This window comes from Panthera onca, chromosome B2, assembly GCF_046562875.1.
Source record: "Panthera onca isolate mPanOnc1 chromosome B2, mPanOnc1 haplotype 2, whole genome shotgun sequence".
NCBI lineage: Eukaryota > Metazoa > Chordata > Mammalia > Carnivora > Felidae > Panthera > Panthera onca.
The window spans coordinates 71,783,402-71,798,492 of NC_138343.1; the positions used below are offsets into that span (position 1 = coordinate 71,783,402).

General features: G+C 38.5%; 1 protein-coding gene across 3 annotated transcripts in view; it reads left to right on the forward strand.

Moving 5' to 3' along the window:
* Positions 1 to 15,091, forward strand: part of BCKDHB (branched chain keto acid dehydrogenase E1 subunit beta) — a 210,958-nt gene that overhangs the window by 40,357 nt on the left and 155,510 nt on the right. For all 3 annotated transcript variants that reach the window (XR_009605079.2, XM_060616022.3, XM_060616021.3), the window contains exons 4-5: positions 14,106 to 14,239; positions 14,481 to 14,636. Coding sequence is in view for 2 of the 3 variants with exons in the window: in XM_060616022.3 (XP_060472005.1) it covers positions 14,106 to 14,239; positions 14,481 to 14,636 (290 nt within the window). In the remaining variant the exon portion in view is untranslated. The remainder of the gene's footprint in view (positions 1 to 14,105; positions 14,240 to 14,480; positions 14,637 to 15,091) is intronic.

A 15,091-nucleotide genomic window follows, 5' to 3' on the forward strand; every position in this document is an offset into this window, starting at 1 on the left:
ACGTGATACATCACATTAACAAAAAAAAAGAGAAGAACCATATGATCCTGTCAATCGATGCAGAAAAGGCCTTTGACAAAATCCAGCACCCTTTCTTAATAAAAACCCTTGAGAAAGTCGGGATAGAAGGAACATACTTAAAGATCATAAAGGCCATTTATGAAAAGCCCACAGCTAACATCATCCTCAACGGGGAAAAACTGAGAGCTTTTTCCCTGAGATCAGGAACACGACAGGGATGCCCACTGTCACCGCTCTTGTTTAACATAGTGCTGGAAGTTCTAGCATCAGCAATCAGACAACAAAAGGAAATCAAAGGCATCAAAATTGGCAAAGATGAAGTCAAGCTTTCGCTTTTTGCAGATGACATGATATTATACATGGAAAATCCGATAGACTCCACCAGAAGTCTGCTAGAACTGATACATGAATTCAGCAAAGTTGCAGGATACAAAATCAATGTGCAGAAATCAGTTGCATTCTTATACACTAACAATGAAGCAACAGAAAGACAAATGAAGAAACTGATCCCATTCACAATTGCACCAAGAAGCATAAAATACCTAGGAATAAATCTAACCAAAGATGTAAAAGATCTGTATGCTGAAAACTATAGAAAGCTTATGCAGGTAATTGAAGAAGATATAAAGAAATGGAAAGACATTCCCTGCTCATGGATTGGAAGAATAAATATTGTCAAAATGTCAATACTACCCAAAGCTATCTACACATTCAATGCAATCCCTATCAAAATTGCACCAGCATTCTTCTCGAAACTAGAACAAGCAATCCTAAAATTCATATGGAACCACAAAAGGCCCCGAATAGCCAAAGTAATTTTGAAGAAGAAGACCAAAGCAGGAGGCATCACAATCCCAGACTTTAGCCTCTACTACAAAGCTGTCATCATCAAGACAGCATGGTATTGGCATAAAAACAGACACATAGACCAATGGAATAGAATAGAAACCCCAGAACTAGACCCACAAACGTATGGCCAACTCATCTTTGACAAAGCAGGAAAGAACATCCAATGGAAAAAAGACAGTCTCTTTAACAAATGGTGCTGGGAGAACTGGACAGCAACATGCAGAAGGTTGAAACTAGACCACTTTCTCACACCATTCACAAAAATAAACTCAAAATGGATAAAGGACCTGAATGTGAGACAGGAAACCATCAAAACCTTAGAGGAGAAAGCAGGAAAAGACCTCTCTGACCTCAGCCGTAGCAATCTCTTACTCGGCACATCCCCAAAGGCAAGGGAATTAAAAGCAAAAGTGAATTACTGGGACCTTATGAAGATAAAAAGCTTCTGCACAGCAAAGGAAACAACCAACAAAACTAAAAGGCAACCAACGGAATGGGAAAAGATATTTGCAAATGACACATCGGACAAAGGGCTAGTATCCAAAATCTATAAAGAGCTCATCAAACTCCACACCCGAAAAACAAATAACCCAGTGAAGAAATGGGCAGAAAACATGAATAGACACTTCTCTAAAGAAGACATCCGGATGGCCAACAGGCACATGAAAAGATGTTCAACGTCGCTCCTTATCAGGGAAATACAAATCAAAACCACACTCAGATACCACCTCACGCCAGTCAGAGTGGCCAAAATGAAGAAATCAGGAGACTATAGATGCTGGAGAGGATGTGGAGAAACAGGAACCCTCTTGCACTGTTGGTGGGAATGCAAATTGGTGCAGCCGCTCTGGAAAGCAGTGTGGAGGTTCCTCAGAAAATTAAAAATAGACCTACCCTATGACCCAGCAATAGCACTGCTAGGAATTTATCCAAGGGATACAGGAGTACTGATGCATAGGGGCACCTGTACCCCAATGTTTATAGCGGCACTCTCAACAATAGCCAAATTATGGAAAGAGCCTAAATGTCCATCAACTGATGAATGGATAAAGAAATTGTGGTTTATATACACAATGGAATACTATGTGGCAATGAGAAAAAATGAAATATGGCCTTTTGTAGCAACATGGATGGAACTGGAGAGTGTGATGCTAAGTGAAATAAGCCATACAGAGAAAGACAGATACCATATGGTTTCACTCTTATGTGGATCCTGAGAAACATAACAGAAACCCATGGGGGAGGGGAAGGAAAAAAAAAAAAAAAAAAAGAGGTTAGAGTGGGAGAGAGCCAAAGCATAGGAGACTGTTAAAAACTGAGAACAAACTGAGGGTTGATGGGGGGTGGGAGGGAGGGCAGGGTGGGAGGGAGGGCAGGGTGGGTGATGGGTATTGAGGAGGGCACATTTTGGGATGAGCACTGGGTGTTGTATGGAAACCAATTTGACAGTAAATTTCATATATTAAAAATAAATAAATAAATAAATAAAAGCAAGTGAGAAAAAAAAAAAAGAAATTAAAATTCAAAAAAAAAAAAAAAAAACAAAAAAAAAAAAACAAAAAAAAAAAAACAAAAAACCACATTCTGGGTCATCCAGACACCTGCCATATACTTGGTTAAGTATTACCACATGATAAAATTGGGGTTTGTGTTTATTGCTGTGTTTGTGCCATGTGAAGTCGAACTACTTCACAGTGTCTGAAGTGTATGAAGCTCTCACTGAGCTTCAAATAACACGCAGTGATAGGAGCATTCCTGTATGCCACACCCAAAGGATGTGGATTATCCTGCATTATCGCAGGAGCATAGTGATAACGTATTCAAGTTAGAGTCAGATGAGTTTCACAGATTCCATTTTTTAATGCATACCTTTCAATAGTTCACTAGCAGTAAGTTTATCAGTAATTATACACTGAAGAACTTTCTTCACCTGATTCCAGCAATAATTGAATAGCTACACATTTAATGCTGATTTTGATATGACTGTGATAACAACTTTCTCCTGAAGCAGCTTTCTTAAAATTATCATTCAAGGAATGCTTGCGGGTGGATTTATTTAGTAAGTCTGATTATCTTAACCTAGTAAAGAAAGCCATGAGGTCACACATACCATTTTGTAGGGTAACTTTAAGTGAAAAGGCATTGTTTCCCCATTAGAATGATTACAGTAAAAAAAAAAAAAAAAAAAAAAAAAAAATCTAAAAGTACATTGGTACTGTGATTTTAGCAGGAAACCATGGTCTGTTACACTCTGTCTTTTCTGTTAATCTGAATTTAATTGGTTATGTAGTTGTTTTTGTATTTATAAATTTGTTTTGTCTTTGTTTTATCGGAGCAATAAATACTAAGTTTAATTTTGTGTGTATTAAAATAACATAATAAAACTGATTGAACTTGACATTAGGAGTGCAAGCGAATGTTTCTTTTAACCAAGTTGTCCATCTAGTACTGGTTTGAGAAAGCTTGGTCTATGATGTTGACCGTTATTTTATCATAATCATAATGGCTAACCTTCAGCCAGATGTTACCCCTGTGAGTCTTGACGAGTTGCTTAAAATTAACTCTTTTGCTTTTCTGTCAATTTCCAAAACTTATTTCTCTAAGATGTGGCCACTAAAATATGGCGATGAAATAAATAAGCCATTAATTTTGTGTGTGGATAATTGGATTTTCAAGATATTATGATCTAGTCTGATTTTATAATTTTCCCTGACTTGGGCTATCATTTTTATTTTAATATTATTTTGATCACTTTTTCATTCACTCACCTAGTTAAATATTTTTTAGATGTTGCCATGTTTAAGAACTGGTACTTGATAGAGATAATTGAGTGTAATTCTTATCTTTATGCTTGAGTGGTCCCTCCTTGTGGTCTCATTTTCCTATTCTATATTAAAAGAAAAAAATTCATGTATATGTTACTTAGTACATGTCTATTTCAACGAGATTTCTTTTTGCCTTGATGTCATATCTACGTGTCTTCAGTAATTGGTGGGACATTACCACATTCTGATTGCCACAGACTTAAATGCCTTTTCAACCCAAGCATGATGGGTCTTTTAAGCTTGTTCATTCAAGTAATAATATTCAATGACTAGTAAATTCAAGACATTGTGCTAGATACTATTGAATGTCCAAAGATGAAGGAAGCAGTCTGTGTTCTCAGGAAAGGACCTTACAACTTTTAATCTAGTCATTGAATCCTTGGAACTGATTGTCGAATCTGTGGGTATTTTTGGATCTGCTCCCAGAATTGTAGACTTCTCGATGACAAAGGGACTTTGCATTTCATCCCTCCATCTGTTCACTCAGTAAACATTTACTAAGCATATGTAATTGCTCCTGATTGACTTTCATCTTTTAATTTTCCTCTCTCCCATTATAATGACTCAGATCTCTTTGCCAAGAGTATTCTGAGAAAGAGGTAGAATCTATAGGATAAGGCTCACAAACAGCCCTTTCTACCCATTGTTGCCTGGAGGCATTTGGAAAACATTGTAAGATCGTTGTAAATACAGGTGAACTTCCTAAATCTGGAAACCTTAGAACCTGGAGTCATCTGGAACCATAAATATAGTGTTACTTTCAAGTCAAAGCAGGATGAGGCAGAGGGAGATGTCCAGAAGTGATAGAGGTCCTAGGACCACCTTGGCAAACCCTGTGGGATCTCTAGAGTCATGATGACCCTTTCGATTTTTTCTAATTGTGCTGAAATGACCAGGCCTTTATACTGTCACACTTATTAATCATTGGATGGTGGCCACCGAGCATGACCTCGAACTAGAAAGTTTATTACAGTTGATACAGCCCCTGTAAGGGCTGACCACTGATGTCTGTTTGCCCACAGCATTCTCAGCAAGCAGGGCAACAAGTTCTCCATGCCTGGGGAGCTGGGCTGCAGGCATCACGGTGCTGCCCTGGACAGTAAACTGTGACCATTACCTTGATGGTAGAATGGCTTATTCAATTCATTTTTTAATTTTCCAGCTCTGAATCATGAATTTCCTAATTTAGGATGCTAATACATGGTAGATTACTTATGGCTAAGGTGAGCACTTGGCTTTATATTTTCCTTATTTTTATAGGGATGATAATATTACTTAACTCTAAGAATAGTGACTATAAGTCTTGGTTTATTCAGAACAGCTCTGTTTTTCCTGAGACTACTCAGTTTAGGCCTGTTGAGATCAATTAACATCTGATAATTATTTTTAGTATCCATAACACTTCTAGACATTACAGTTTGGACCATGAATTGTATAGTCATTCTACTTAGTATTTCTTTTTTAAAAATTTGTTTGCATGTTTATTCTCTAAATGTTTTTCTGGTGAATGGAATACTCTATTTACTTTTCTACTTATTTTAAGAGGTAGCAGTGATCTTCTAGATTAACTTTTTTATTTTTCTTGACCCTGAAGTAAATGCTTTTCATCTTTATCAAAGTCTTTATCAGCAAACTTTAAAATGTAACATCACAACATACTCCAGAAAGTCTGTGACTGAAATTATTGCGATACGTTATCTACCCTCTTTGCCCCCTGCCACCCCCGTCCAAAATCGTATCTATAATGGCTTTTCCTCTGGTTTATTTTGTAGCTTCGTCACGAATGTTTCATGTCCTTATTTACCCTTTTGCTCAGGAAATCTGGGACTCATGTTTCCCTTATGGAGTTGATCTCTTTTCTGGAAGAATACTCTCACCTATTCAGATTTGTGTCCTAAGGAAATCATGTTGCTCAGAGATCGGCAGTTTTAAAGCTGCCTTTTCAGAAGTTTTATGGGAATAAAAATTTTAATTCTACACAAGGTAGATTGAATAACTTGCAGGACCACTATGTTCACAAGGAAAGCTCATTTGAAACTAGTTCTGGGTTCCAAAAAATGGGCACTAAACAGATGGAGGTACTCAATGACTTCTGTAACCTCCCAGGAGGTCATTGGTTGTCGCCTTAACCCATGGTTGGTGCTTTTTTCTAATCGTTGTTTCTTTGCACTCTTCTCACTGTTTCTGCGCTAGTTGTGGCCTCAATGTTGTGGTAGGGAGCAGGGTTCACTGGTGGACTCAGTTCTGTCTACTTGTGTTTCTTTGGCTAGAAAAGCCATCTGCTGGTTTTCTTTTGATATTCGACATTACGTGGTGGACAGTATCTTTAATGTCTCGGTGTGCTGCCAGTGATGTGAAACTTCTTAATCATGTTCCCTTTACAAAAGAAAAAACCTATTATAAAGTGGTGCTACAACTTTATGCCCTGATTTTTGTCAACATATGAGATATTGATGTGCCAGTTATTTAAACGGTCAAACGTCTGGCAATCTACTAGACCCATGTTTGTGTGGACTCGAGATCATGGAATTATACAAAGAGAGAACCTAAAATTTAAGCACAGGTAGCAAAACTTAAGAAGAAGATGGCATGTTGTATGAATGTCCTTTCTTCTAGGTATCTGCAGTATCTGTAGCAGTAAGTTTATCTGAAATGTTAATTGAACTTTACTCTGTTATTTAAGGTTTAGGAAGAAGTAATTCAGATAGTATTTCCTTTTTTTCTGACCTAGTCAAAGCTTGTTGGGCACTGAAGAACTTTCAGAGTAGGGATAGTTTTTTCCTTCTTATGAAATCAAAGCCACTGGCTACCTATCAGAACATTTATTCAGCTTGATTGACAGCACTTTGATGAAGCCTCCTCCCTGCAGCTCTGCTTAAGCTTAGAAACTATGGTGTCATTAGATGCAAGCTGTCTTTGAGGGTTAGGAATTGCAACTGGTCTTAGATTTTATTTATCATCTGGATAAAGATTTCAAATTTTCATGTGTTTCAGGGCTATCCATTCTATGTACGACCTGACCTGCAGTAACGGAGGTCCCTCCAAGATCTCAGTTTAAAGCATCTCCAACTCAGACTTCCACTTTGACCTCCCCAGCTCACTGCTTCTAGTACCTGTAATTCAATAACCCTTTGACCTTATTTATTCTTAAAAGCCCTGTATTCTACCACCTTGTCACTTTATCTCACTTTCCTGATGACCTTTCTTCCCTTTATACCTAGTTTAAATTCCATGTCATTATTTGCTTGACAAAATCCAATTGTAGCTAACTCCTCAATTATCTATCTATTTAAATTTTAGTTAACATACAGTGTGATAGTGAGTTCAGGGGTAGAATTCAGTGATTCATCACTTACATACAACACTCAGTGCTCATCCCATCAAGTGCCTCCTTAATACCCATCACACATCTAGCCCCTCCCCCATCCACCTCCCTCCAACAAGCCATAGTTCGTTCTCTAATTGTTAAGAGTCTCCTGTGGTTTGTTTCCCTCTCTTCTCTTCCCCTCAACTTCCCATGTGTTCATCTGCTTTGTTTTTTAAATCCCACATATGAGTGAAATCATGTGATATCTGTCTTTCTCTGATTGACTTATTTTCCTTAACATAATACATTCTAGCTCCTTCCATATCATGGCAAATAGCAAGATTTCATTCTATTTGGTGGCTGAGTAATATTCCATTGAATGTATATACCACATTTTTATCCATTCATCATTTGATGGACACTTGGGCTCTCTCCATAGTTTGGCTGTTGTTGATAATGCTGCTGAAACATTGGGGTGCATGTAGCCCTTCAAATCTGTATTTTTGTATCCTTGGGGTAAATACCTAATAGTGCAATTGCTGGATTTTAGGGTAGCTCTATTTTTTGAGGCTCCTGCATACTGTTCTCCAGAGTGGCTGTACCAGTTTGCATTCCCACCAGCAGTGCAAGAGGGTTCCCCTTTGTCCACATCCTCGCCAACACCTGTTACTTCTTGTGTTGTTAATTTTAGCCATTCTGACTGGTGTGAGGTGGTATCTCATTGTGGTTGATTTGTCTGTCCCTAATGATGAGTGATGTTGAGCATCTTTTCATGCATCTGTTAACCATCTGGATGTCTTCTTTGGAAAAGTGTCAGTTCATGTCTTCTGCCCATTTCTTAACTGGGTTGTTTGTTTTTTGGGTGTTGAATTTGGTAAGTTCTTTATAGATTTTGGGTACTGCAAAGTTACAGGATATAAAATCAATGTGGAGAAATCTGTTGCATCTTTATCCACCAGTAATGAAGTGGAAGAAAAAGAATCAAGGAATTGATCCCACTTGCAATAACACCCAAAACCATAAGATACCTAGGAATAAACCTAACTGAATAGGTAAAAGGTCTGTATTCTGAAAACTATAGAACACTTATGAAAGAAAATTGAAGAGAATAAAAAGAAATGAAAGAGCATGGATTGGAAGAACAAACATTGTTAAAATGTCTATGCTACCCAGAGCAATCTATGTATTCAATGCAATCCCTATCAAAATACCACTAGCATTTTTCACAGAGCTAGAACAAATAGTAAAATTTGTATGGAACCACAAAGGACCCCAAATAGCTGAAGTAATCCTGAGAAAGAAAAACAAAACTGAAGGCATTACGATTCTAGATTTTAAGCTTTATTACAAAGCTGTAGTCATCAAGACAGTGGAATGAAATAGAAAACCCAGAAAAGGACCCACAACTATATGGCCAACTAATCTTCGACAAAGCAGAAAAGAATATCCAATGGAAAAAAGACAGTCTCTTCAAATGGTGTTGGGAAAACTGGACGGCAACATGCAGAAGAATGAAACTGGACCACTTTCTTACACCATACACAAAAATAAATTCAAAATGGATGAAAGACCTGAATATGAGAAAGGAAACCATCAAAATCCTGGAGGAGAACACAGGCAGCAACTTCTTTGACCTAGGCAAAGCAAGTTCTTACTAAAGATGTCTCCAGAGGCAAGGGAAACAAAAGCAAAAGGAACTGTTGGGACCTCATCAAGATAAAAACCTTCTGCACAGGGAAGAAAACAATCAACAAAACTAAAAGGCAACGAACAGAATGGGAGAGAATATTTGCAAATTACATATCTGATAAAGGGTTAGTGTTCCAAAATCTATAAACCCTCAATCTTAAACAGAATGTTGCTGGGGGAAAAAAGTCCTCTTGTAGCTGATGTCACTTTTAGTTACAGACTAGTACTCTCCAGGGGATACTTACACTACCTCCCATTGTGCTGCATGTTCTTGGTCCATTCACTCCTCCATTTTCCCAGATGACTATTTCCTACCTTTCTCTCCTCAACACTGCCTCCCCCATCCTTACTCTTTACTAATAATATAGTTTCATATTTTGCCAAGAAGGTAGATGCAGTGAAGAGAGAACTTTGACAAGCTCTTACCCCAACACATGTTCATGTACCTATGTCAGTGCCCATACACTTTCCTCTTGCACCCTGACTGAATGCAGGGGTTCCTGTTAACTTCTCCATACTAGACCCCTTCCTTCCCATCAGAGACATAGTTCCAGTTGTTCTTCTGTCTCTCCATTTCATTAATTTTCTCAACTATTTCTTCCTTTCTTATCATTTTTATCTGCCTGCAAATATACTTTTTTTTGTCCTACAAAAAAATTCCCTTTATTAATACCATATTTTTGTGCCGCTAGTTATGTATGACTCCTTTTTTTTTCTTTACAGCAAAATTTCTCCAAATAATGATCATTGCTCATTGTCTCCAATCTCTCTTCTCCCACTCCCTCTGGATGTAGGTTTTTATTTTCTCTGTCCCTCCTACTTTGCACATACTGCTAATGTCAATATCATACAATTCTCAGCCCTCATTTCACATTGAATTGGTAACAAACAGCACAAGTTGATTACTCTCACTTCTTAGGAGAGGCTTCTAGCCAGCATATTCTCCTAGTTTTCCTCTAAACTGTGGCTATTTTTTCTTTTCAATTTTGATTATATTAGTTCTCATCTCTTGTCTTTTTAATGTTGGATCTTTCCTCTATGTACTCATTTAAATTTGCTTGGCAGTCTCATCCAGTCCTGTGTTTTTAGTGCTATCTTTATGCTGAAGACTTTCAACTCCTGTATCCAACAGTCTATTTGATAGCTTTGCCTTAACATCTGAGGGCATCTTAAATTTAACATCTCCAAAACTGAACTCCTGATATCTCATCCCAACATACTTCATAGTTTGCCCTTTCTTAGTTAAGGGCAACTCTCTCCTTCAGGTTGCTTGACCTGGGCCAAAAGCCTTTAAATCATCCTTGGCATTTTTCTCTGACTCATACTCTACATCCATTTCATCAGCAAATCCTTTTGACTCTATCTTTAGACTATATACAGTCTCATACCTTTTCTGCAATTATGTGTCATCATCTCCCAACTGGAATTATTGCAGTATCCTGTAATCAGACTTGCTGTGTCCCTCTTGCCTTGTTAGAAGCTATTCACCAAATACCAGCTAAAGAGATGGAATGCAGTTGAGAGAATGGCATGATTTTGCTCAATGGCTTCCTGTCTCCCTCATCTACTTGTTGATTCACTCACTGTCCTGGTAAAAGAGGGCCTACAGTGATCGACAAGGCCCTGTCTGCCCTGTGCCACCTCCCATCCCACCCTCTCTACTCTTCAGCTTCATCTCTTACCAGTATTTCTCTTACTCCAGATCAGGCACTCTGGACTTCTTACCTTTGTGCTGATGTAATAAAAATGCTCATACCCCAGGGCCTTTGCATTTACTAATCTCTTTGCCCAGAACATTTTATTCCCTCAGGTATATGCACAGTACACTTTCTCAATTCCTTCAGCTCTTCCTGTATATGTCACTTCTCAGTGGGGCCTCCCTGATCCTCCTATTTAAAATCACAGTAGTCCTGCCTCCTACTTCTAATTACCTATTCCCTGCTTTACTGTTCTCATCTAATACACTATATGTTTTACTCATTTATTTTGTTTTTGTCTGTTTCCTCTGACTAGAATGTAAGTTACACAAGGATAGGGTTGTTCTATTTTGTTTGTTTATTCTCTGCATCTAGAATAGAGTCCCTACAATATTAAATACTTATAAATGTTTCAATAAGTATGTTAATTATTTTAATCTTTTTAGTATCATGATTCTTCCATTACAGAGAAGAAATTGGACCACAGAGAGTTTAGTAATTGGTGGAGATAGAACTGAAAATCAGATCTGTCTTGGCTCATGGTGCAATACCTGTATGTATTAATTTACCCATTGGGATACTGTGTGTATGAACCTTTTATCAGGTTAATTGCATTATCCCATAGAGGAAGTCATCAGTGTTGTGCATTTTATGTGTGTTCTGTGCTCTTACCCTCAATCATTACCTTTCTGGGAGAAAATAGGAACAGATTTTAGTTCACGTCATTGTAGCTGTTGTTAAATTAAGCTGTTTCCTCAGACCAAGCATATTTTTGAGTAATGGTTCTGAGAAACTCAACTTTGCCACCTTCTAGCAGAAAAAAAAAAGGCTGTATTTGCTGAGATGAAAAATACCTGAATCCAGGGAACTTGAAGCAGCAGGGAATAAATAAGAACACTGCATCTGGTTAAGGTGGCTCAGTTATTCCAGGGATGTGGATTCCACTGGAGGCACCTGGAATCTTTGTTCATTTTCTACTAATGAATTGTTCTTAGTTCAATGGAATTACAGATTTTCAGAAATGATCAAGCTTTTCTCAGTCAAATAGGGAACTGATGAGCGATAGAGGTCACAATTTCAGAAGATAGTCACAGATTGTGATGAGTATGAATCATGCTTTGAAGTCTCTGCAGCTGCTTTCAGAGTGCAAACTACAGGATGTGTCTGCCTGGCGTTTTCCAACACCTGCCCTCTTCATGGTTCATATTCAGAAGGCATGATTGAGCTGAGAGTGAATTCTGTGCACCAGGAAGAACTGGTATCCCTCGATTACAGAACTGAAATATGAATCCCTTATCTGTCCACAAACTTTGGGTTACCTGGCCAGACTCGTCATTACTTGTGTCCACCCAGCTCCCTGAAATGAGGATTTTTCATGAAATGCTGATATTGGCCAAGAGGTAGTGAAATTTCAAAGGAGAATTGAACACTAGCAACATGTACCTTGTGGTTTCAATGGAAAGCCTGAAGTGTTTATCAAGCTTTTTAATTTGAAGAGTCTCAAACTCCAAACTCTGTGTTCTCCTTAGTGGGTAGAGCAAATCTCTGCTCACCTCTTTGCACTTCCAGCTGTTATCTGCTGGACTCTTGGAGTCTTCTGCAGCCATAGAGGTCGGCCAAAGATTTGAGCGGAGTTTATGTGCAGACTTTGGGGTGCTCCTATGTAGTGTTCTTCTTGTAGGGGCTTAGTCCCTCAATGTTCTGCCAGTGGTGGCCCTGGACCCAGTTCTCGGATATCTCGAGATAATAAAGACTGAGTCTGTCTTGTCTGAATTCTGGTAGTCCCCTGTCACAGAGAATGGGGAATCTCCTCAGGGGACAAGCCTTATAAATGTTGTTTGTCCACTGCTCTTCCTTTCTTTCAAAGGTTAAGCCCTCTTTGGTGTAGGCCTGCTTTTTGGCTCTCCAATGCCTTTAAGTAGTTGTTATATGTTGTCCAGAGTTTATAATATATGTGGGAGGATTAGTCTGAAGAAAGCTACTCTAGGGGCGCCTGGGTGGCTCAGTTGGTTAAGTGTCTGACTCTTGGTTTCAGCTCAGGTCATGATCTCACGGTTCGTGGGTTCAAGCCCTGCATTGGGTTCGGCAGTGTGGAACCTGCTCAGGATTCTCTCTTTCCCTGTCTCTCTGTCCCTCCCCCACTTGAGTGCATTCTCTCTCTCTCTCTCTCTCTCTCTCTCAAAATAAATAAATAAACTTAAAAAAGCTACTCTACCTTTATTGAATTCAGAACCTCAATGAGTTGATACATAGTTTTTATCATTCATTTCAAAATACTTTATAATTTCCTTATAATTTCTTCTTTGAGCCACAAATACACATATTTAAACTTTTTTTCTAACATAGGATTTTCTATTTCTTTCTGTTATTGACTTCCAGCTTAATGTCATCATGCTCAGGGAACACACCCTGTATGATTTTCTTCAAAGTTTCTTGAGGTTGGATTTATAACCCAGTTTATGGTCAATGAATGTCAGTGTTCTGCTCACTCAGAAAGGGTTTGTATTCTTGGCTGTCAGGTGCAGTGTCCTGTTCATGTCAGGTCGTATTTGCTAATTGTATTCAAATCTTACCTAGTCCTGCCTTATATTTTGGTGGCTTTTTCTGTCCGTTACTGTGATGGATACAGTACTATCTCCAGCCATAGTGGGAATTTATCTATTTTTCCTTTTCATTCTGTTAGTTTTCCCTATTTATTTGGAGCCCATGTTGTTTCATGAGTATAACTTTAGAATTACGTCCTCCTTGTGACTTGACCCCTTTAATATTATGAATTTTCTGGCTTTATCTCTGGTAATGCCTTTTCCCTTTAAGACTACTTTGTCTGTGATTTCTGTGATGACACCAACTTGTTTGGTTAGGATATTCATTATTTGTTTTCTTTCTTCCTTTTTACTTAGGACTTTTCTGTTACCTGTATTGTTTCAGTGTTTTCTTTTAAGTAGTTGGGTTTTGCTTTCTTTTGTCCCAGAGTGACAACCTTTCTTTCAAGTGAAACACTAAGATTACTTATGGTTAATATAATTATGTTTTCATTTAAACTAGCCATCATGCTAGTTCTTTTCTCTCTTTTCTTTTTTCTTTTTTTTTCTTTCTTTCTAATTTTTTTTTAACATTTATTTATTTTTGAGAGAGACAAAGCATGAGCAGCGGAGGGGCAGAGAGAGACAGAGACATAGAATCTGAAGCAGGCTCCACGCTCCAAACTGTCAGCGCAGGGCCCAATGTGGGGCTTGAACCCACAGACCGCAAGATCATGACCTGAGCCAAAGTCATGATCCACCCAGGCATCTCTCTCTCTCTCCTTCCTTCCTTCCTTCCTTCCTCCCTCCCTCCTTCCCTCCCTCCCTCTCTCTCTTTCTTTCTTTCTTTCTTTGAAGGTGCAAGTGAGCAAGGGGCAGACAGAGAGAGAGAGAGAGAGAAAGAGAGAGAGGGAGAGAGAAGTGGGGTGCACCTGATACAGTGTGTCTAGTGTTTTTACTCTAGGTGGGGCTTGGGCTCATGCAATGGGAGGCTTGAGCTCACAAAGTGTGAGATCATGACCTGATCCAAAGTCAGAAAGTCAGTGCCTAACGACAGGGTCATCTAGGCACCTGGTAGTTGTTTTCTACTTCCTTCACCTATTCTATGCTTTTTTTCTCCATCACCATTTACTCCCTGAATTTTCACTTGTATTGTGTATTACATTACTCTCATTTGTCATACTCTTTTTATTAGGAAAAGATAGAGTTTTCAACACCCCATTGTGTGAACAAGGAATCGTTGGATTTGGAATTGGGATTGCAGTCACTGGGGCTACTGCCATTGCGGAAATTCAGTTTGCAGATTACATTTTCCCTGCTTTTGATCAGGTGGGAGGATTTCATTTTACTATAATTGAACATTTCCTAGACAGAGTTCGGGGAAGTATTGAAGTTTTGCCTCCACTTTCCCACCTCTAATCTTGGGAATTTTTTTGTTGTTGTCTTAGAGCTAATGTGTTACAAGTTATTTTGTTATGGGTATATATTTAAAGATCTGATAAAATGGTTAAGGATATGGATGGGAATAAAGGACTCCTCATGACCCGTCCTTCCTCTCTTCCCCCCTCAGATTGTTAATGAAGCTGCCAAGTACCGCTATCGCTCTGGAGATCTTTTTAATTGTGGAAGCCTCACCATCCGGGCCCCTTGGGGCTGCGTCGGCCATGGGGCTCTTTATCATTCTCAGAGTCCTGAAGCCTTTTTTGCTCACTGCCCAGGAATCAAGGTATCCTCATTTGTGTGCTACATTTGATCTCTGTTGGATAGTTCCATTTTGGTTCATTCCGTTAACTAATGTGCTTATCTAGAGGAAAGCAAACAGGATTTATGGAATTTATGTGAATTTTTGTTTTATTTTTAGAAAGAGAGTATTTATTTTAGATCAGCTACCCAATTCCCAGGTTTATGGAATATTCTTATTGAAGTAGCACTGGCTTAACCCTGACATTAATTTCACAGACTTCAAAGAATAACACCATGAACATAGTTGGTTTATCCTCCCCCTCTTTCAAAGCTCTGTTTCTTTCTAATGGGCCTTTCTCACTTAAGGGATTCTGGGTTAATTTTAATAAATCTGTTTAGTGCATGCATATTTGCCTGAAAGTCAGAGGGATAGGACTTTTGCTTCATTCTAAGAAAAAACCTTTATTATCCAGATGTGTTTTCCAGTCCAGGTAAGGT